This window comes from Elgaria multicarinata, chromosome 19 (assembly GCF_023053635.1).
Source record: "Elgaria multicarinata webbii isolate HBS135686 ecotype San Diego chromosome 19, rElgMul1.1.pri, whole genome shotgun sequence".
In the NCBI taxonomy this organism is placed as follows: Eukaryota; Metazoa; Chordata; class Lepidosauria; order Squamata; family Anguidae; genus Elgaria; species Elgaria multicarinata.
The window spans coordinates 134563-157695 of NC_086189.1; the positions used below are offsets into that span (position 1 = coordinate 134563).

The window sequence follows — 23133 nt, forward strand, 5'->3', positions numbered from 1 at the left end:
TTCCAGTGTGGTATTTGTTGCCCCAATATGCAGTGATGGCCACCAACGGGGGTGGCTTTAATAGGGGAACAGACCAACAAGGACAATGAGGCTGTCTGTGGCTAGTAGTCCTGATGGCTAAAGATTACCTCCTGCATTGAAGGTAGCACTCTTCACACAGAAGAGGATCAGGACTTGACCTCTGCTGCCCAGGAGAGCCATGACTAGGTCCCCTGGGGGCAAATTCCAGGCAGGTTGAGTTGGGATGAACAGCAGGAGAAAACGCCTTGGCAGGAAGTGCCCTTCAGCCCTGGGGTCTGCTCCCTGGAGGGCCAGTGGTGGGACGGGGCTACAAGCCCCCCTCCCTTTCTGCCGTTGTTCTGCTGTCCCCTTTGACGCTCCCACCCTGAACATATTTTATCCTTTGTAAGTCCCACTGATTGTAATTGTGTTAACCATCAAGGATGCATGCTTAGGGCTGCAGCCTTGTTTTAATCCATGATTCAATTACAATCCTATGTGGTTGACTTCATTTCAAGTCAACCACAGCAGTGCGTGGGGTGGGGGTGGGGGTGGGGGTGGGGGAGGAGAGCAGGGACAGTGAGCTCTATGACAGCAGAGGCCCTGGCTAGTCTTCTCTGTCGCTTGCTTAAGTGCCCCCCCGCCAGCCCCCCCCCCGGAAAATACTCTTGATGAGAGAGGAGGACAGACTATTTTGTATCAATTCTATGGAGACTTGCAGAGCAAATCCGGATTACTCTCCAGGCATCATAAGAGGACCCAACATCGGCACCAGTCCCAGCCCGCAACAGCATGAATGCGCAGAGGTGTCTGATTGGTCATATGCAGGACCGGCGCTGCCGTAGAGGCAACTCAGGCGGCGGCCTAGAGCGCCAAGCAAACGAGGGTGCCGAACGGGAGCTGCTCTCCTAGAGCAGCTTCCGAGCGTGTTGTTCCAAAGCCGCCGCCCCGGCCGCCCGCCAACCCCAGCGTCCTGGCTTCAAAGCCAGCGCCCGTCCGGAAGCCGCTCCTGGCTTCGAAGCCAGGATGCTGGGGTTGGGGGTGGAGGCTTCAGAACGGCGCACCAGGAAGCCACTTCCAGGTGCGCCGCTTCGAAGCCTCCACCCCACCCCCCACCCCCAGCATCCTGGCTTCAAAGCCGGGAGCGGGCGCTGGACGGAAGCTTCAGAATGGCGCGCCAAGAAGCCACTTCCGGGTGCTCCACTTCAAAGCCTCTGCCCCACCCTGCTCCGCCCCCCAACCCCAGCGTCCTGGCTTCAAAGCGGGGAGCGGGCACGCACACGGGGGGCGGGGCGGAGGCTTCAGAACATGCCTGCCTAGGGCGCAATATAGTCTGGCGCCGGCCCTGGTCATAGGGTCAATGACATCATCAGTCATGTGACGTTCTAGAGCAGGGGTGGCGATGCATTTGGCCCGAGGTCCGCCGGAGGTGCTGGGCAGTGAGTTGGCAGGGCCGGGGGCACGCGTCCACGCGTGCTTCCCCCACCTACCCACCCCGTCTCAGGGCTCAGCCTCCCCTCCCGGCCCACTGAGACCACTCCATGCTCGCCCCCCCCGGGAGAAGCACAATTTCAATGGAGAAGAGGGGGGCTGCCCTGCCTTTTTCATTGAAATCGCATCTCCAACTGCAGAGAGGGTGGCCTAGGAATTAAATGAAGGCAGAGCTAAAGGAGCAGCAGCCTCGCCGCCGCTAACCCCTGTGCTCCTGGTCCAGCTGTGCCCACGCCACCTTCCTTCCCCTGCGCATCAGCCACATGCTCCTGGCGCTTCCAGGCCCCCAGCGCCACCTGCCTAGAGGGCCATCACTGCCGAGCGGGGCTGGGCTGCAAAGGCGCGCCGGCGCGCTGTGCAATTAAGCCAGATGTGCTCGCTTAAAAATCAGCAGGGGGCAGAAGTGAGTGCAGGCCAACCTCATGAAGGGGGAGGAGTCAGTCCAGGGGGCTGCCAGTCGGGGGGCTCTGAGCCTTGTGCCAGGGTTCAGCAGCGGTCGGGGGGATGGGAAGACGGCACGTGGAAGACGGCGACTTCCGCGCACACGCGCACCCCACTGCCCCATCCTGACCAGAAGTGTGTGGGGTAGGGTGACTGCACACTGAAGGCAGCATGACAGCCCAAGGTACTTTGCTGCCTGAAAAGCAAAAAAAAAAAACAGCACCCACCGTGGCTGGGGCCAAGTCTTCCTGCGCCTTTTGGGCCCCCACTTCCAGCTTCATCTCTCCCACCTCGCCCCCTCCCCACGTGGTCTCCTGCAGTCGCTTGTTTGCCATCAGCAGCAGCCCTGTCCAGGAGGCGGGGAAGAGCTCGTGCTCAGGATGGGTCACCAGCCTGCGCCTTCCCTGGGCGGAAGGGCGGCCGAGGCTTCACCCCCGCCCGCAGCCAGCCACACGGTTGCTCCTGTGGCCACGCGCCACCTCCGCCCTCGTGTGGGCCCGCACCTCCTCTCGGAGGGGGCCCGGAGCCAGGGGCTGGGGCAGCGCGGGGAGAGCGCCGGGCCTGACGGCCGGTGTCACTTCCTAGCATGGCAGTCGAGATCATGAAAAACCTGTTCTCTGTCGCTGAGGACTGGCTGGTCTACGCCTGCATCGAGTTCCAGCAAGGATGGCTGGCGCTGAGCACCCCGCAGCAGTTCTTACAAGGCACGCGTCTGCTGGCCAGGTAAGGGGGCCCCCAACGGAAAGCTCCCCGACCCGGGCCCTGCGGCTGCCCCTCCTCAGGCGATCCGCACCGCACCGCAGCCACCCTCCCTTCTCCCCGCCGTCCATATTGAGAGGGGCTTGACTGAACCCCTCCCCCACCCCACAACCATCCCGCTCCATTTCCTCCATCTACATCTGTTGTAGCTCTGAGTGCCCCTGGGGGACAAAAGGCCCTGTGGCAGGACCTCCTCCATGGCTGTTCCCCCTACCCTCTGTGGTAAGGATAGGATCTGCTATGGAGGAGAGGCAAATTCCTTAGTAAAAATGGTGCGGGAGGGGCGCATCATCCCTCCTCCCTCCCTCCCCATGTGCTGCTGGCTCTGGTCAGCATGGGGCCTTCCTCTCCCCTCCCCCCAGCACAGCTGCTGGGCAGACGAAGCACCCGGTGGGCGACCCAGTCCCAGCGTCACCCAGGGTGGCTGGATGCGGAGAGGGACGGCTTGGCTGGGAAAGGCTGCCCACCCCATGGGCAGCTCTGGGCCTCCCTTTCAGGACTGCCAGGGAGCTTCTTGGCCAGAAGAGTGGGTGGCGCCCTCCATCACCCCAGCCCCATCGTAAGCCCCACAGGGCTCTGTTCCTCCACCCCACAGGGCCATGACAGAGTGTGACAGTCCACACATCCCCGGCATCTTTGGGGAGGCCGCCCTCATCCTCAGCAGCGAGGAGGACGAGCTGAGCAAGATGACGGCTTTGGCGCTGGTCATTGAGGTGAGCCAGAGGTCCGGAGGCTGCCTTGGGCGACCCACCGGCTGTGTCTCTCCTGCTGCGGGGCGGGGGGGCCTGTCCGTCGGGGCTGGCGGGCGGACCTTGCCCCCAAGAGAGGACCGCTCGGGGGACCGCACGAGCGCTTCACCTGGCGGGGTCCTGTTGCCCGTCACCCTCTCCAGTTCCTCAAGAGCCCCTCTGCCGCCAAGCTGATGAACAGGTTCAACCTCAAGGACCACCTCGAGGACGGCGCGGCATCCTCCAATCCGGTCATCCGAGACCTTTGTGTGAAAGGGCTGAGCAGCTTTGTGTTCCAGCCAGGGAAGGTGAGTGCCGGAGGGGTCCTGAGCAGCTTTATTTCTTACCCGCCTCTCCATTCTGATCGAGGCTGAAAACAACAGTAAATATAAAATACATAAAAATGGCGCATTTACTGCCTCCTGAACTGCACGAGGGTTAGGGCTTTGCAGAAGGTGGGTGCCGCTACTGAGAAGGCCAGACGTTGGGGTGTGGCAGGGTGAACTTCCGTTAGTTCCGGAATGACCACCCAGGCCTCCTCTGCTGATCTTAAACGTCACCTGGGCATGTATGATGAGGGAAGGCGGCCTGCTAGGTATTCTGGCCCCAAGATGTTTTGGGGCTTTGCAGGACAATAACATAACCTTGTACGTCGCTCGGTAGCTAACTGGTAGGGGTGTGCACGGACCCCCCGCTCCGCTTCTCTTCCAGATCCGCGATTTGCAGATCGGCCCGCTCCGCCCCGCCCCTGCTCCGCCTATGTCCGCTCTGCTCTGCTGCGGAGCTCCGGATCCGGATCAGAGCTCCGTTCCCCCCCCATAGGGTTGTATTAAGCTAAAAAAGTATGCAACTTTTTTTTCTGTTAAAGTTAGAAACCTCAGGTTTGGCACCATGACACCTCATGGGAGTATACACACGCACGCCAAGACTCAAGGCAATCCCATCATCCCCTGATTTTTGGGGAATTTATGAAAATTGGGCACCCCATTCACACCCCTTTCCATAGCTCCGTCAATTTGCACGTTAAAAATCTCAAACTCACCACCATGAAAGTTTATCCAGGGGTGCACACGCATGCTGAGACTCAAGGCAGTCCCATCATCCCCTGATTTTTGGGGAATTTATGAAAATCCAACACCCCATTCACACCCCTCTCCATAGCTCCGTCAATTTGCACGTTAGAAATCTCAAACTTGCCACCATGAAAGCTTATCCAGGGGTGCACACCCATGCTGAGACTCAAGGCAGTCCCATTATCCCCTGATTTTTGGGGAATTTATGAAAATCAGGCACCCCATTCACACCCCTTTCCATAGCTCTGTCAATTTGCACGTTAAAAATCTCAAACTCACCACCATGAAAGCTTATCCAGGGGTGCACATGCACGCCAAGACTCAAGGCAGTCCCAACATCCCCTGATTTTTGGCGGGGCTTAAACCTGCAGACATCTCAATGGGGCCATTTCAAAGGAAATCCCAACATGCCATGAATTGGGGAGTAGAGATAAACCTATGAATCTTCTTCCACACTTGAAAAATGGATTTGGAACTTCCAAAAGTCTAATTGAGCGCCGGAAGGACTTCTCCCCTGAGTCAAAGCCAGACACACACAACATCCCTGTGAGGCGGGCAGGGGAGGAGGGAGGGAAGGCAGGCAGGCAGCAGACATTTCTGGGGGCATAAGGAAGTGAGCCAAGGATAAGCCAGTAATGCATATAAAATGGAATAAATAAATAAACAAAGGAGGGGTGGAATTAAAAGCAGCAGTGTTGCTGAATAAACAACAAGAAGAACTTTTTTAAAAAGGCTATATCTGTCTTTTACCAGTAATAGGGGGATGTGCCCGGGGGAGGGGGAAGCAGCTGCCAATTTGACTGGTCCTAGTGACCAGTCTTTTAAGAAGCAACGCTGTCAGTTCAACTCATGAAAGACATTGCTCCACCACTAAGAAGTAGACCGCTCACTTCAACTCATGATAGGCATTGCTCCACCGGGTTACTCTCTTTGGAGGGCTGTGATAGCCCCCCAAGTACAGGAGAGAGTGGGGGCACGTCCACATGGCATGCCCTAGGGGAGCTCATCCCCTTGCACCACATCTTTTCAGTTGTTCCCCAAAGTTAGGGTGGGTAGCAGTGCTCTCTTATTCTTGGCTTAGTATATGATTTCAGGTGGTGTTTGTGCATTTGGTGGGGATACTGTTTTAAAAAACACTGGGAAAAGTCCGTTCAGACTAAGAAAGAGAAGTTTCCCAGAATCCCAAGTTACCCGTTTTGCCTATCCCCTCCTCCAACTTTGGGATCATGTGATCATGACCGGGAGTTGACTCTGCCCCTCAGCCCTTCGAAAAAGGTATTTTTCCCGTCGGTTTTTTAAAAAATTCTAGCGTGCGAACCGCACCACGCAGAGAGCTGAGAGTAGTCTCAAAATGACCCCCATCCACGACTCTCTTAGCACAAGAATGTTCAGAAAGATAGCTTCAACAAAAACACAGTTATCCCCCTTTCTTTTCCACAATGCAATCCTATGGGCGAAATGTTTCAAGATGGCGATCGGACCGGACCGTGGAAACTGGAGTGCTCCGAAAATGGGCGCTTCTCTTCGCCTTGCTTCTAGGGGTCCGCGGTCTGCTTCTACTCCGCCTCTGGGCAAGGCGGAGCAGGCCAATTCTCTCCTGCTTCTGCGCTTCTAATCGGAGCGGAGCACATGCCTACTAACTGGCATCCAGTGCGGTTCTTTTAACGCAGGCGTCATGTGAGCATAGCTGGGTGTCCCAGTGAGCACCCTAGCTGAGGCCTTCTGCACTAGCTGCAGCTGCTGGACCGCAGACCAGGGTAGCCCCCCAGAGAGCACATTGCAGTAGTCTAATTGTGAGGTGACCAGTGGATGGATGACCGTGGCTAGGCTAGCCCTATACAGGAATGCGTGTAGTTTATTTATTTATTTATTTATTTATTTTATATATTTATTACATGTTTATACTGCCCATCAGCTGAAGCTCTCTGGGCAGTGCACAAATAAATTTAAAATGTTAAAAGTTAAAAAGGCAATATAAAACCAGCTAAGTTTTCAGGAGGCGTTTAAAAGATGTTACGTTTCCCGCCACCCAAACCGCATGAGGGAGGGTTTTCCGGAGGGTGGGTGCCGCCACTGAGAAGGCTTTGCTGCCACCGAGGTTCTTCATGGCGGCATCCTGTTTGTTTTGGAATGGCTGGCAGGGCCTCCTCTGAGGACCGTAGTTGTCATCCAGGTGCATACAAGGGAAGGCCGTCTGCTAGGTATGCTGGTCCCTTGTATGTGGCTTGGTAGCTAACAGGCAGCCAGTGTACCAACCATAGTTGGCCATGGATGCTCCGGGCCACCGAGGCCTCCAGTGACAAAGATGGATCCAGGAGCACCCCCGAACGATGTTCCTGCTCCTTCAGAGGGAGTGCAACCCTGGGTCACCCTCACCCAGTGTCAACTGGACCACCCTTCCCCTCCCTCCCGCTGCCTCTTCCTTACTGCCAGGCACTGGGCACCCTCCTCAGGGCGATTCCATTTCCTTTCGTTTTGTGCTTATAGTGTAAAGAGCGCTTTGTGTGCAGTGGCAACATATAAATGCTTCTTTTCAAGAATAAGGCTGCAATCCTGTGTACACGTAACCCTATTGGACTCCTTTTGACTTACTTCTGAGTAGACATGTGTAGGATGGAACTGTAAAACAATGCTTTTGTGGTGGGGTGGGGTGGGCTTGAGCGTTCATGATGCGTGGTTTGAAAAGCCACATAAATGCTGATTTTATGAAGGAAACGTGACACCTGCTGTGGTGCAGGAAGGAGCAGCGGGCAGCTTCTAGCTGTTCTTCACATGGGTGGGGTGGGATGGGGGGCATTGTACCTCCTTCTCCAATGACCAGCAGATGATGAGGCCTTTTGGAAGACGCCTCTGTCCTCCACTCCCCTTTCATAAGAACGTAAGAAGAGCCCTGATGCTGGATCAGACCAAGGGTCCATCTAGTCCAGCACTCTGTTCGCCTCAAATACTGGAGGTAGCACACAACCATCAGGGCTAGTAGCAATGGATAGCCTTTGTCTCCTGGAATTTATCCAACCCCCTTTTCAAGCCATCCAAATTGGTGGCCATCACTACATCTTGTGGTAGTGAGTTCCACAATTTGACGATGCGCTGTGTGAAGAAGTCCTTCCTTTTATTGGTCCTGGATCTCCCACCAATCGGTTTCATGGGATGACCCCTTTGGGTTCAAGTATTTTGAGAGAGGGAGAAAAAGGTCTCCCTGTCCACATTCTCCACACCATGCATAATTTTGTACACCTCTATCAGGTGTACACCTCTATTTTGTACACCTCAGCCTCCTTTTTCCCAAGCTAAACAATCCCAGCTGATGTAACTCCCCTCATAGGGAAGATGCTCCAGCCCCTTCATCATTTCAGTTGCCCTTTTCTGCCCTTTTTCCAGCTCTATAATACCCATTTTTAGGGGTGGTGACCAGAACTGCACACAGTGTTCTAAGTGTGGTCACACCATAGATTTGAATAAGGGCAGTTCTGATACTGGCCATTGTATTCTCCATTCCTTTCCTTATCATGCCTAACATGGAGTTTGCCTTTCCCTCATGCTTGCTCAGGTCAAGCTTCTCCGAGAAGAGCTCCCAACCCTGATCGACTCCATGTTCAGCGGGCCTAAAAAGCACATCCTCGAGGGACTGGGAGCTATCATGACCGCAATCTATAAGATGGATGGCCAGGGGATTGGGCCTCTCTGCGTGGACCTGGCTCTGAATGTTCGCTCATTCTTTGAGGATGTGAGTTCCGGTTCTTCGGAATAAGGGCTCTCTCGAGGGCATCAGAAGCCCCCGCTGGGTCATCCAGGGCCGCGGGCCACTTCTCACACCAGCCCCCTTACTGCCTCTGATACTGGAGGCAGCATAGCGTCACCAGCACCAAGCCATGCTGTGGAGAGAGGGCTCTTCCCTTCTTAATCTCCATCTGACATCAAAAGCACACCAAAGTCAGGGTGCCACCAATGAAAAGCCCCTTTCTCTACTCACAGTGAGCACAGTGCTCAGACACGGACCAGTGGCCAGGGCAGTGGTCTACCTATTGGGCAAGACCTGTCCCCTTGCCTGGTCCCCGTCAGTAACAGACCCCCACTGCGTTTGGCCCCAAAGACAGCTTCCTGGCAAACCGCTTCCCAAGGCAGCCCCATGTACAATGCAATGCACTAAGTCACATGGGATGCTAGCAGGGCATTGACTCCACAGCGCACCCCCAGCTCTGAGATGGATTGGGGCCCTAGCATCAGACTGAAGGCCGCGTCCCGGGAGGAAAGCTTGCAGGCGCTTGGTATGTTTAGCCAGGAGAAGAGGCTCCAGGGTTTGCCGCCTGCAAATGTTTGAAAGGCTGTCATGTAGATGATGATGGAGCAAATTTGTTTTCTGTTGCTCCCCAAGGCAGGATCTGAATTACAAGAGAGGGGTTAGAAATGGCCACCTGCTGAGGAATCACAGAATTGTGGGGTTGGAAGGTCACCACAGGGATCATCTAGCCCAACCCTCTTCAATGTGCAGGAAAACCGTTTAAACCATCCCAGAGAGGCGGCTGTCCAGCCTCTTCTTAGAAACCTGCAGAGATGGAGAAGCCACCACCTCCGTAGTTAGACTATTCCACTGTTGTACAGATCTTGCTGTCAGGAAGTTTCCCCTTATAGTGAATCAAAATCTAGGCGGCTGTATCTTATACCCATTATTTTGGGTCCTAATTTCTGTGGCCGTGGAAGGTAGTTCTTGACCATCTTCCCTGTGGCGCGCTTTGATGCGCCTGAACACTGCTCACACGTCTCCCCTCAGTCTCCTTTTGTCCAGACTGAACGTCCCCAGTTCTTTCAGCCTGTCCTGAAGTCCCTGCATCACCTTTGTTGCCCTCCTCTGAACCTGAACAAGCGGCATGCTGCAGCTACTGGTATTCAGCATCAACGGCAGGAGCTGGACTAGACAGTCCGTGGGATTCTCTGACATGCGCAATTTCAAACGCTGTTGGTGGGGGAAGTGGTGGTGGGGAGCTGCAGTTCATGCCTTTAGGTTTTAGGCAGAGGCTCCTGGATTGGCAGAGAATGAAAAAACAGAGTGTGCTCGGCTCCCCCTTACTCCAAGCCTGCCAGGGGCTTCACCTAGACTTTCAATATCATGGATGAGAGCAGAGAGCCCCCTGCCCCCCACCCCACGCACACACTTTCGTCCGTGTTCCTTCCAAAGCACAGAAGAGCCTTCCCCTCATTCTCTGGCCGTGTGCTATCACCAAAGTAACCAAGCTGAATTCCATGCACTGTGACCTATATTAGCCAAATGTCACATGCAGAGGTGAGGAGGGGTTGCTTCCCCTCCTACACCCAGAAGCCCCTGCTAAATTCAGTCAAAACTCCGGGCTATTAGGAAACACAGAGGGGTCCAGCAAGGCCACCGGAAGAATATTGTTCTGCAGCAAGAACGGCTGAAGACAGCTCTTGCCCTGGCTTCCGGAGGGAAGGGCCGATCCGGCACTGGGTCCGTGGCCCAGGCACACCTCGCTCCATGCAAGTGGTGTGGAACTCCTGCCTAGCACCGTCTTGTAGGGCAGGCAGGGTTTCCCTGACCGGAAATGGTGAGGTTGGCAGGCAGAGGGTACGTTTGGGCCATGGCCTGGAAGCAGCCTTCCCGGCCAGCAAGCGTGAACCTGTCCCAGCGAAGGGCTCGTGGGAGGGCCTGCGCCAGGCCATCCCGCAGCGGTGCTCCTGTGCGCTTTACCTCACGTGGATTTCAGAGGTGCTTGTGGGGGGGTGGTGTCGTCCCCAGGAAAGCGCCGGCGTGCGTGCAATGGCCATCTTGCTGTTCGGGCAGCTGGTGATGAGAGCGAAAGAAGCTGACAAGACCCTCCTGGAGAAGGAAGTTGTGCACAGCCTGCTCCCTTTGCTGCTCCACCTGAAAGACCGGGACGACACAGTTGTCATGGCAAGTCTAGAGGCCCACGCGGGACAGAGCCAAGCCCCTCCTCAGGCGCATTTCCCCAGCCCATGGGGGGGGGGTTTCTGTAGCCCCCTTTTAGAGCACCTACTTTAGGGCCAGCACTTCCACGGCACAGGCTGAATCCCCTACTCAGGCGGTGGAGGGGGGGGTTGGTGGATCACGCCCACCCACCCCGACATCACTGGGCCCCCTGCGGGCACTGCTGCTACACCTGCCTCCCCCCCCCACACACACATTCTGGCAAAGGCCCCTGAGGGAGTGCGGTCAGCAAGCCACGCTTCTTGGAGGGTGAGCCCCCCCTCACAACTCTCTCGCTCTGAGCCCTCCCCCGAAGTGAGTGCTCTGGAGAGGCCGTCTGCCTGATCTGTTCCTCAGGGGCTGTGGCGCATGTCCTCCCCCCCTCCGCATGGCGGTGGGACCGCTTGCGCTGCCCTGCTTTGCACAAGGAAAGACCCGGGTTCAACTGCTGGAGGTCTCTCCGGTGACAGCTGGGGAAGGAAGACCGACTCACACACACACACACACACACACACACACACACAAAATCCCCAGAGAGCGGCCGGTGAGGGCACTGACTGATTTGATGGCATTTATAGCTTGCCTTTTTCCTCTCCCAAGGAATCTAAGCCAGCTCACACTTTAACATTTTATTTTTACATTTTTAGTGCAGTCGACATTTATTTCTAGTTCTGATAAAGGAAAAGGAAAGGACCCTCTCGTGCAAGCACTGAGTCATTGCTGACTCTTGGAGGGACGCCAGCTTTCGCTGACGTTTTCTTGGCAGGCCTTATTGTGGGGTGGTTTGCCGTTGCCTTCCCCGGCCTAAGGGATTTACACTAAAAGACATACACAATACAATAGAAAAGCAATATAAACATAATAAATGGTTCAAAACACCACAATAAAGAAACAATCAAGCAAAGCAGGAAAGCCCCGAGTCACCACGGAGGTTTCCACAACGTGCCACAGTGGTGCTGAGTCGGATGGCCCATGGCTGCCTCTTGGCAAAAGGCGGCTTCCGAGCCTCCCAGCATGGTGGTGATCCAGGCCACTGCTCCCCGTGGCTCGAACCTCGGGTGGCTTCTGCCTCCCACCTCCCAAACTGAGGACGTTCCCGGACTGGGGAGCCACCACTGAAAAGGCCACTAGCCTTAGTAGCTCCCCATCTCCCGCCATCTGGTGGAGGCTTCTGAGGAGGACCTTGGAGTCCCGGCAGGGGTATGGGAGAGGAGGAGGAAGAGGCGCCACAGTTGCCCTGGCCCTAAGCCCTCAGAGGGAGCCCTGCCGGGGAAGGCCTCTCCCTGCCTAGGCCAGCTGCAGCTCTTCTGCTGCCCCAAGCAGCTGCATTGCTCCAGCCGAAGAGGACCCCCACCCCCACCCCGTTCTTTCACAGCAGCTGTCTCCATGCATGTCGCTCAGTTGGAGTCTTCAGCCTGTTCTTGTCCCGAACAAACACCTGGGTTGAGCAAGGAGTGGGATCCCCCCACCCCACCCTTGCTTGAATCCTGCACGAAACAAGCACAGATAGCAACCCTGGAATTTTTAAAAAATTATTATTATTATTATTATTATTATTATTATTATTATTATTATTATTATTATATACCGCCCCATAGCCGAAGCTCTCTGGGTGGTTTATAAAGATTAAAACACTGAACGTTAAAACCGATACACAAATTTTAGAACCATAAAAACAGATGACATACCAGGACAGACCAGGGTGACGAAATGTCCGGTTTCGTCCGGACACGCCCGGGAAACGGGGGGGGGGGAATCTGCGTCCGGCTGGAAATACTGTCCCCCCCCTTTTGTCCGGCCCCAACGGAAGCCGGGGGAGCCTTAATAAACCCCAACTCTTACCAGGCCTAAATTTCTGTAGTGAGTGGTGGCGGCCATCTTGAATCTCGCCTGAAATCACGCGAGATCTCGGCAGCTGGCTGGGAACTCAGTGAGACCCAGCCAGCAGCCGAGATCTCGCGTGAGTTTGGGCGAGATTCAAGATGGCCGCCGCAAGGGGTGGGTAGTGAGTGGGGTGAGTGCTTGGGGGCTGCGTGCAGGAACTTCCAGCAACGCAGCCTCCAGCCCCCCCCCCCCAGTGCAGCAGCAGCAGCAGCAGGAGCAGCAACAGGAGGAGGTAAGAGACTGAAGTTTGTGTGTTTGTGTGTGAGTGCATGGGGTCTTTGAGTGAATGCATGTATGCATGTTTTTTGAGTGAGTGATGCTGAGTGTGTGTGTGCATGCACACGTGTGCTGGCAGTGTGAGTGTATTGATGTCTGAATGGGATGCCTGGTTGTTTGACTGAATGAATGCATGTGCATATTTGCAGTGGGGGTGGCTGTAGTTTTCTCTGAGTTGGGGGGATGATTTGGAGGTGAAGTTCCTATTAAATAATGCATTTTAGACCCATAGACCTTCCTTTCCAATTTGTTTACTATAATTGGCATGACGTATATTTTGTAACAGTGGCTGACAATTGTTCATCCTTCTTAAAGAAACTTTTAAAAAATTAACAGGGTTGTTATTATCACCACCACCACCACCATCATCTATCTCTCTTTTCTTGCTTGTGGTGGTTTTTCTAGATGAACATGATGGGCTTTGCCAAGTCATGTTGTCTTTTACTGATTCAGAATAGGTATTGCAATTTCAATGTAGGTGTGTTTTTCTTGGTTGTTTTTGACTGTTATGTTTGGTTGAAGTTGAAACAAGCTAAGACAAGCTTTAATCCATTTTGTTCCATGGCTAACATTTGCAGGCTGTTACGTGATGCGTTCTCATTAGACCCGTGTACAAAAAAGTCCGTCCTGCTCACAGGAGCTGCCTTGTAACCACTCCCCCCATTGATGACAAACCAATCTTATTGGTGGCATCTTCACAACAATGATACAGGTTGGAACTGGAGACTTATTTCACTGGCCTAGAATCATAGTCACTACTCTTTCTAATTAGACTTTATAGCCAATTAGAATTTATCCTTAAAACAGGATACAGTATTGCAAAAACATGTTCATGCTGAAAACACAAAAGTGATAATCTGGCAATGCACAATACTACTGACAGTATAAAAACTGTGGCACTTAAACATATTCTTTCTGAGGTGGGGGAACACATTTTATGATTCTTTCATTCTTGCTTATTGATTATGTGTGACTGCGTATGTATGGTGATTAGCTGGTGGAGGGAATGGAAGAAGAGTTGAATGTACTAGGATAAACAAAGAAACTTGCTATTAAGGAGGGAAGCATGGGGTAAACTTCACAATATTAAAACTATAAATGTTTTGGGAAAACAACAATTGGAAGAGAGCACATCTTTCTTTATACAGGAGTAAAACAATTTCACTCAAAGTTCTATTTTTATTCAGCTGAGATATCAGTCCTTGATGGGACTGAAATTTCTAGAGCTTCTTCAAAAGCAAGTTTTCTTGCAACTGGTGTCATCTGGACTCTGGTCTTCTGTACTGCAGTTCATCTGGGTTCCATCTTTCATTATTACTTTTCTGAGAAGACTTCTTGCATCTCTTTAGGGTTATGATGGTGTTTGCAAAAACCTGCATAGGAAATTAACTACAAAGAGGCGTGGATCGCTGGATGAAGAGCAATTACAAAACAATAACTATGTATATGAATCTGCATCTTTTTTTTTCTCCTTAAGATTTAGAGGCTAAATTTTTACTCTGCACATGTTCTTGGCTATTATCATTATCATCATCATCATCATTATTATTATTATTATTATTATTATTATTATTTTATAAAGCACCATCAATGTACATGGTGCTGTACAGAGTAAAACAGTAAATAGTAAGACCCTGCCGCATAGGCTTATATTCTAATAAAATCATAGTAAAACAATAAGGAGGGGAAGAGAATGCAAACAGGCACAAGGTAGGGTAAAACTAACAGTATAAAGTCCGGCTAGGCTGCCAAGGGCTAGTTAAAGCTGAGTGAAACTTTCAATCAGGGGGCTTTGGGGGTGGCAGCATTTCTTATTCTTTAAACATACTTGCATGGCTGGCTAGAATAAAGAAAACTAAAGCAATTACTCTGAAAGTTACTGGTGCTCTTTGTGCAAAGCTTGACTGAGTAATTGCAATTGAAAAAAGCTAATAGTCAGGGGGCTTTACAGTCCATTCTTTGGACTGCAAGCAAAGGACACTCTCAGCTTTAGTTAGGCAAATGCTGTGCTCTGTCTTGGAGGGGCTCTCCTTGTGCCTTACAAGGGTCTACCCAATGCGTGTAATTTTTGTCTACTCTCTGGTAGCTGCACTTTGAGACTATTTAATAGATTAGAGAGAAAACTAGGTTAATTTTTAAATTTAATTCAGGTTTGAGGTAGACTCTTCTTGCCGTTGGAGGCTCTATTTTTGAAGTTTTTCTGGTATGAACAGGATGCTTATCAGGAAGCAACAGCTGGTTTGCAAACACAATGTTTTCTTTATTAGACTTTGCTACTAGTTATTTACTGTGTACTCTGTACAGCACCATGTACAGTGATGGTGCTATATAAATAATAATAATAATAATAATAATAATAATAATAATAATAATAGTTCAGATTTATGTTGTTTTATGTAGCATTCTTTAACATGCTTTATATTTTTAATTTCTATTTCTGAGCATGCCATAGGAGTTTCTTTACAACTTGGCATGGCAGAAACATTAAATTGGGTTTTCTCTTGAACTTGAGATTGAATTGGGGGAGCTTTAAAAACTGGTTGTTCTATGGGCTTACTTGGCTCTGTAAGTGAAGCTTCAGTTTCTCTAGCAGTGCACTAGACACAGCAAGAGATTGCTTAGGAGAGTTTTTGGGGGCAGTTACAGTATTGCTTCTCTCTGTAGCTAAGGTTTTAGGGAGAGTCTGCATTTATTTTATTTATTTATTTATTTAGAGTATTTTTATCCCGCCCTTCAGCCAAAAGGCTCTCGGAGCGGCTTACAATATATCAATAAAGAAGACAGTCCCTACCCTCAGGCTTACATTCTAAAAAAAAGACATGACACACAAGGAAAAGTGTATGGGGAGGGAAGAGGGAGAAAAAAATAAATTAAGGAGACTGCTTGGGCTGGTGGGAAGGCCCTGCTCCGTCCTCTCATCTCCCAATGGAGGGGCAAACCAACAGCTCCTTCTTCCCCACATGGTGAAGATGTTAGCCCTGTGGGGGGGGGGGGTTTCCAACTGAAGCAGGCTGGGATGGTGCCTGCCTGCTCCAGTCTCCCTCGCATCTTCTTCCCCACAGCATTTCTGTTTGCTGCTTTGGGGAGTCTCTTTCTGATCGTTTGCTGCACACACTTCTCTTAAGACCGGCTTTTGCTCAGAGGTCCGGTGGTTAGTGTCAGTGACTGGAGCTAACTGGTATTTAGCTTTTATGCTTTTTAACAATTCCCAAACTGTATGTAACATATGTATGTAACAAAGGAAACATCTGTATGTAACATTCTTTTTTTGCTATGGGAGGGCTTATTTAAGGTGCTAAAAGTCCTTAGCAGTTCAGAGGCTCGCAAGATGACACGATTATTATTATTATTATTATTTATTTATATAGCACCATCACTGTACATGGTGCTGTACAGAGTACACAGGAAAATTAGATCCATATAGATGTTTCCTTTGGAATGAACTCCATTCTTTAGGAGAAGATATGAATAAGTATGACAAGCACCCAACAGAAGTTTTGTCTAAAGTTTGGGAATTGTTAAAAAGCATAAAAGCTAAATACCAGTTAGCTCCAGTCACTGACACCAACCACCGGACCTCTGAGCAAAAGCCGGTCTTAAGAGAAGTGTGTGCAGCAAACGATCAGAAAGAGACTCCCCAAAGCAGCAAACAGAAATGCTGTGGGGAAGAAGATGCGAGGGAGACTGGAGCAGGCAGGCACCATCCCAGCCTGCTTCAGTTGGAACCCCCCCCCCCACAGGGCTAACATCTTCACCATGTGGGGGAGAAGGAGCTGTTGGTTTGCCCCTCCATTGGGAGATGAGAGGACGGAGCAGGGCCTTCCCACCAGCCTAAACAGTCTCCTTAATTTCTTTTTATTTTCTCCCTCTTCCCTCCCCATACACTTTTCCTTGTGTGTCATGTCTTTTTTTTAGAATGTAAGCCTGAGGGTAGGGACTGTCTTCTTTATTGATACATTGTAAGCCGCTCCGAGAGCCTTTTGGCTGAAGGGCGGGATAAAAATACTCTAAATAAATAAATAAATAAATAAAATAAATGCAGACTCTCCCTAAAACCTTAGCTACAGAGAGAAGCAATACTGTAACTGCCCCCAAAAACTCTCCTAAGCAATCTCTTGCTGTGTCTAGTGCACTTGCTGTGTCTAGAGTCTTGCTATTTACTGTTTTACTCTGTACAGCACCATGTACATTGATAGTGCTATATAAATAATAATAATAATAATAATAATAATAATAATAATAATAACTGCTAGAGAAACTGAAGCTTCACTTACAGAGCCAAGTAAGCCCATAGAACAACCAGTTTTAAAAGCTCCCCCAATTCAATCTCAAGTTCAAGAGAAAACCCAATTTAATGTTTCTGCCATGCCAAGTTGTTAAGAAACTCCTATGGCATGCTCAGAAATAGAAATTAAAAATATAAAGCATGTTAAAGAATGCTACATAAAACAACATAAATCTGAACTATTATTATTATTATTATTATTATTATTATTATTATTATTATTATTAATATAGCACCATCACTGTACATGGTGCTGTACAGAGTACACAGTAAATAACTAGTAGCAAAGTCTAATAAAGAAAACATTGTGTTTGCAAACCAGCTGTTGCTTCCTGATAAGCATCCTGTTCATACCAGAAAAACTTCAAAATTAGAGCCTCCAACGGCAAGAAGAGTCTACCTCAAACCTGAATTAAATTTAAAATTAACCTAGTTTTCTCTGTAATCTATTAAGAGAGGCCTTCAAGAGGCCGCTGAACAACCATCTGTCAGGGATGCTTTAGGGTGGATTCCTGCATTGAGCAGGGGGTTGGACTAGATGGCCTTGTAGGCCCCTTCCAACTCTGCTATTCTATGATTCTAAATAATCTCAAAGTGCAGCCACCAGAGAGCAGACAAAAATTACACGCATTGGGTAGTCCCTTGTAAGGCACAAGGAGAGCCCCTCCAAGAACCAAGGCCTTGCAAAACAATTCTAGCAATTCTAATTTTTGCAGTTCTAAAAAGCAGTTTCTAAAATCACAGTTCTAGCAAACATTTAGGCTAAGCAAAACATTTTGCATGCAATATTACTTCAAACACATTGGTGTTACCCAGCACTGGAAACAGAATACAAGAAAGAATTCATACAGTGAACCTCTATGCTAACGTGTGTATGAACAGACACGTGTCTGCCCACATTCTCCACCAGATCTGTTACGTGATGTGCTCTCATTAGACCCGTGTACAAACTTGCACATGTTCTAATGAGACTTACACCCACTTCTAAGGAATCTTTTGACATTGGCAATAGAGCATCTGTGGCGAAGTAAGGCGATTCTAACTCAAGAAACTTACAGCACTGAAGGGGATAACGCCACAATGGCACATTTATTGAGGTTGAAACAAATACAAAGGCACAAGCTAGTTTTGGGGAAAGGCTTAGAAGCAGTTTCAAGATTGAAAAATAGACCTTTTGAGACTTAAGAGCATACACACAGAGACAGCAGGGGAAAGAGTAGAGGGAATCTAATAATAATAATAATAATAATATACCTCTCCTTGGGCTGCAGCCCTTTCTTGTAGAGCAGAACTGTGGAGCATTGCAACTCTTCGGTGAAGAGGAAAGGAATTAGCGAGGGAAAGCATGGCAGCTCGCTCTCCCAAACTGAAATCTTTAGTAAACTCAAAAAGAAGAAGCTAGCCTGTTTCCCCTCCCCCTTTAGGGGGTCTTGGTATTATCTTGTTTAAAGATCTACTTGCTATGGGAAAAAAAGAGGGTGATTTGGGATGATGGCTGTACTTGATGCAGCCTAGAGTTCAGCAACAGGGCTACATTAGCATGTGTATGACCAGGTAAAACTCTTGCCATCCAGCAGTCATATTCTGCTTGGTTTCCCCCCAGCTTTGTCTTTGGGGAAGGCATTTGAAGACTCTATCAGGAAATGGTTACTGCTCGCAGTCTATAGGTGGAGTTTGGGGTCACTTCAAAATGGAGTCAGTACTGCTCACAGAAGCTACCTTGTAACAAGGCTAATAGTAGTTTATGCTCTTTCTGAATCACAGAATCATAGAATAGCAGAGTTGGAAGGGGCCTAGAAGGCCATCGAGTCCAACCCCCTGCTCAATGCAGGAATCCACCCTAAAGCATCCCTGACAGATGGTTGTCCAGCTGCCTCTTGAATGCCTCTAGTGTGGGACAGCCCACAACCTCCCTAGGTAGCGTCGCACTAGTCTAACTGTCAGGACGTTTTTTCCTGCTGTCGAGCCGGAATGTGGCTTCCTTTAACTTGAGCCCGTTATTCCGTGTCCTGCACTCTGGGAGGATCGAGAAGAGATCCTAGCCCTCCTCCTTTTAAGTATTTGAAGAGTGCTATCATGTCTCCCCTCCATCTTCTCTTCTCCAGGCTAAACATGCCCAGTTCTTTCAGTCTCTCTTCATAGGGCTTTGTTTCTAGACCTCTGATCCTCCTGGTTGCCCTCTTCTGAACACGCTCCAGCTTGTCTGCGTCCTTCTTGAATTGTGGAGCCCAGAACTGGACGCAATACTCTAGATGAGGCCTAACCAGGGCCGAATAGAGAGGAACCAGTACCTCATGTGATTTGGAAGCTATACTTCTATTAATGCAGCCCAAAATAGCATTTGCCTTTCTTGCAGCCCTATCGCACTGTTGGCTCATATTCAGCTTGTGATCTACAACAATTCCAAGATCTTTCTCGTTTGTAGTATTGCTGAGCCAAGTGTCCCCCATCTTGTAACTGTGCATTTGGTTTCTATTCCCTAAATGTAGAACTTGGCATTTATCCCTATTAAATTTCGTTCTGTTGTTTTCAGCCCAGTTTTATTGTACTAGATTTTTCTGCTTCATTTGTTAATATGAATTTTCTGCTTCATTTGTTAATACTGCTCCTTCTCTTGCTGGTGATGATTACTGGTTGTAGTTGTTTATTATGTTATTTATTTATTTATTTATTTATTTATTACATTTTTATACCGCCCAATAGCCGAAGCTCTCTGGGCGGTTCACAAAAGGAATAAAATAAAATAAATTTATTGTTATAAAAATAAAGAAATGGTTTTATATAAGTGTTAATTCTTTTTTTAGTGTTTAGCTTATTATTATAGTAGTTGTGTGCCTTTGGCACTCATTGGTTGGTATCATTTACTTTTTGTGAACCACCCAGAGAGCTTCGGTTTTGGGCAGTATAAAAATGTAATAAATAAATAAACGTGACCGAGGCCACGCCCCCTTGGGGGCTGGACATGTTGAGTTGGCTCCGCCTTGGGGTGGGCATGTTGGGGTGGCCACGCCTCCTGAGGGCGGCCATTTTGTCCTCCTTTTTGGTTTCCAAAATATGGTCACCCTAGGACAGACAGTATCTATTTAGAACAACTATTCTGGGGTCAGCTAAAAAAACTCAACATATGTCTGGGAGAAGAGAAAAGTCTTGCCAAAAAGCTAACAATGTTGATGCCAGGAGAGCCTCATCAGGGAGAATGTTCCATAATTGGGGGGGCCACCACTGAAAAGGCCCTCTCCCTTGTTGCCAGCCTCCAAGCTTCCCTCAGAGTAGGCACCTGGAGGAGGACCAGAGGAAGAGTCAATACAGGGCTCTTGTGGAGCACCTCAGGACTGAGTCAGGCTACTAGGCCCTAACACAGTGGTATCATAGAATCATATCATACTATAGTAGAGTTAGAAGAGGCCTATAAGGCCATCGAGTCCAACCGCCTGCTCAATGCAGGGATCCACCCTACAGCATACTTGACAGATGATGAAGAGCGCCCTGGTATTTAAGGGGAGCGAAGGAAAGGCTGGGAAGACACACACTGCCCCACAGGATGGCCCAGCCCCACTGCCGGAGAGGGACAGTCCAGCAAGGCTCCGACAACCCTTTTTAATACACAAACTCGGGAAGGTGGTGAGGTCCAAAGGGTCGCCGAGACGGGGCTGGGGGTTGCCCCCTTGACGCAGCTGCCGTCCTTGTGCATCTCACGCGGTGACCCAGCTTCCCCTTTGCTTGCAGAGATGCAAACTGGCCCTTTTGCATTGTGGCGTCTTCCTTGGATGGGGTCACCTGAAGCTGATGTTCTGCAGCCTGGCCTGGGACGACCACCGGAGCTGCTTGGTGAAAGTCTGGAAATACCTGGTCAGTGATTGCGTGGGCCGGCAGGCCGGGTTTTTAAAGATACCAAATTATCCATATAGATAAGGTCACGTGGCCACTTATTAATAGCCAGCAAACGGCACATTTATGAATATCAAAAATGTGAATCGGATTATAGAGCACTGCTCACCTGGCTCAGCACTGTCACAGTGTTTTTCATGAACCCACTGGAGGGGGATCAGACCAAAGGAAGGGGTCTGTCTAGTCCACTGGGGTGGCCCAGTGGGAAGGGGAAAGGGCCCATCTTCCCTGCTCTGGTCCCGCCCGTACCCTTTGCATCCGGTAGCAGACTCCCTCTGGACCTGCAGGCCCCAATGAGCCATCGTGACTCATAGCTGCCAATGGGCCTGGCCCTCCTCCAATTTCTAGAACCTCCCCCCACACACATACTTTAAAGCCATCCAACCTAAGAGCCACCAATGCCTCATTTGACAGTGGGTTCCATAAATTAATGGCACTCACGCCAATGATGGGCAAACCATGAGTAGCCCACAATGAGTGTCCTGAAGGAAGTCCGTGGCCCAAAGGGGGCTGCCTGGGGGTTTCTGTTGGCTCAATGGACCAGGTTGACAGCTATGGCCAGTAGTGCCACCAACCCTCACAGTTTGGGGTGTGAGAGGAGGGAATCCAGTCCCATGGGCCCCCCTTCTTTTCCCTTGCCCATGAGGCTGGCATGAAAGGATGCAGTGCCCCCACGCAGCCCCAGCTCGTGAACAAGGACACGGGCGTGCCTTGCGCTCCACTGGATCGTGACTCAGACTAAGAGATGCTTGTTAGAAGGGGCGGCCTCTGTCCATCCCCTCTTTTAAATCCCCTGCCACAGGGGAGGGCAACCGCTGGACCTCAGCCTGCAATCAGGCCTCTGGCAGCAGCAGCCTGACCCTTCCCTGGCAGTCCACAGAAGGGAGGGGGAGAGGGAAGGTCAGAGAGGGGATGGGTTGATCCCCTCCCCTTCAGCTCTGGCCCTGAGCAGCAGCAGCAGCAGCAGCAGCAGCAGCAGCAACATGTCTGCCAGGGAACATGGCCCTCAACCTCAAAAGGGCTGCCTGCCCCATCCCTGCCCTTCAATGGAAGCAGCGGCAGCAGCAGCACACGAGAACCAAAGCAGGTTCAACCAATGCAGGCGTCCCCGTCACTCACAGGCCTCCGGATGGATGGATGAACAGACCCTGGCTGTGACTCCGTCATGGGCCCATGGAAGCGCCGTCGATCTGCTGGCATTGGGAATTCAAGTGTGACTATGCAGGGGAAAATAGCACCATGTAACGAAAGCACTGAAAAGAGACAAGCTCTGGTGCTTCAGAAATCATATAAAAGTTGTTTTATTGGTTAATATCCAAATGTGTTCTGCTTCATGTTTCGGACTAGTTGTCCTTCGTCAGGAGCTATAACAATTTTTAAAATATACAAGTTAAAATCGAAACAGGAACAACACTCGAAAATTAAATTGCATTCCTTTAACAAAACTATGTAAGTCTCAACTGTTCTTACATTCACATTTGCTGTCAACAAAAGTACAATAAGAAATTCCAGAATAGTACACAAAATATTCCTAGACGTTTTGCCTTGTCAGTACCACAGAATAGATATTACAGTTTGTTATTGCCAATAACTAAATATTTCTATCCCAAGGACAGGTTTTTTTGTTTGCAACCTCAAGCTCCCACCAGGATTTCCCGGGGGAGGGGGGGAGCAATGCCCAATCAGGTAGCATAGGTAAGCTCAAAGCCTAGCTGGCAGATTCCTGCCAGTCTCCAGTTGTCTGTATTGCTGTGTGTTTGGAAGTCAGTCTAAATGGCCTCTAAGCAACCCCTGCTTGCTCCTCAGCTGCTCAACAGATCTCTTTGCAAGACAAAAGCCGCGCTCCTTTTGTGTCAGGTTCAGCTTTCCCCAGATTCATTTCCTCTTCTCTCCCTCAGGCCTTATGGGATAAAAGGTTGCCCATTTAGGAATTACAGGGTGTGTGTGTGTTTGCCTTTTAAATATGTCTGATATATATATATATAATGTACAGCACCATGTTTATTGATGGAGCTAATAATAATATACACATAATGGCCCGATCCAGCTACTATTAAACAATTTTAGCTACCTAAACTTGTGCATGTTTACTTAGAAGTGATTTCCAGATTGCTCACTGGGACTTACTTAATTATAAAGAATCTCTTTAAATCAACACAGTACGTCTTGACTAATGAGTCAAAAGCATATTACATGTCAGTCATTTTCAGTCTACTAAGCACAGGTTGCAGTTAAACCTCAAAAAAACCAAGATTATGGCAACCAGCTTGATTGATAACTGGCAAATAGAGGGAGAAAACGTGGAGGCAGTGACAGACTTTGTGTTTCTGGGTGCAAAGATTACTGCAGACGCTGACTGCAGCCAGG

At 49.8% G+C, this 23133-nt stretch overlaps 1 protein-coding gene across 1 annotated transcript in view; it reads left to right on the forward strand.

The window, feature by feature from the left end:
- LOC134411221 (maestro heat-like repeat family member 5) overlaps positions 1-23133 on the forward strand; it is an 89382-nt gene that overhangs the window by 42971 nt on the left and 23278 nt on the right. The window contains exons 21-26 of the mRNA XM_063144938.1: positions 2518-2655; positions 3287-3404; positions 3584-3727; positions 8043-8219; positions 10245-10400; positions 20605-20727. Coding sequence (XP_063001008.1) covers positions 2518-2655; positions 3287-3404; positions 3584-3727; positions 8043-8219; positions 10245-10400; positions 20605-20727 — 856 coding nt within the window. The remainder of the gene's footprint in view (positions 1-2517; positions 2656-3286; positions 3405-3583; positions 3728-8042; positions 8220-10244; positions 10401-20604; positions 20728-23133) is intronic.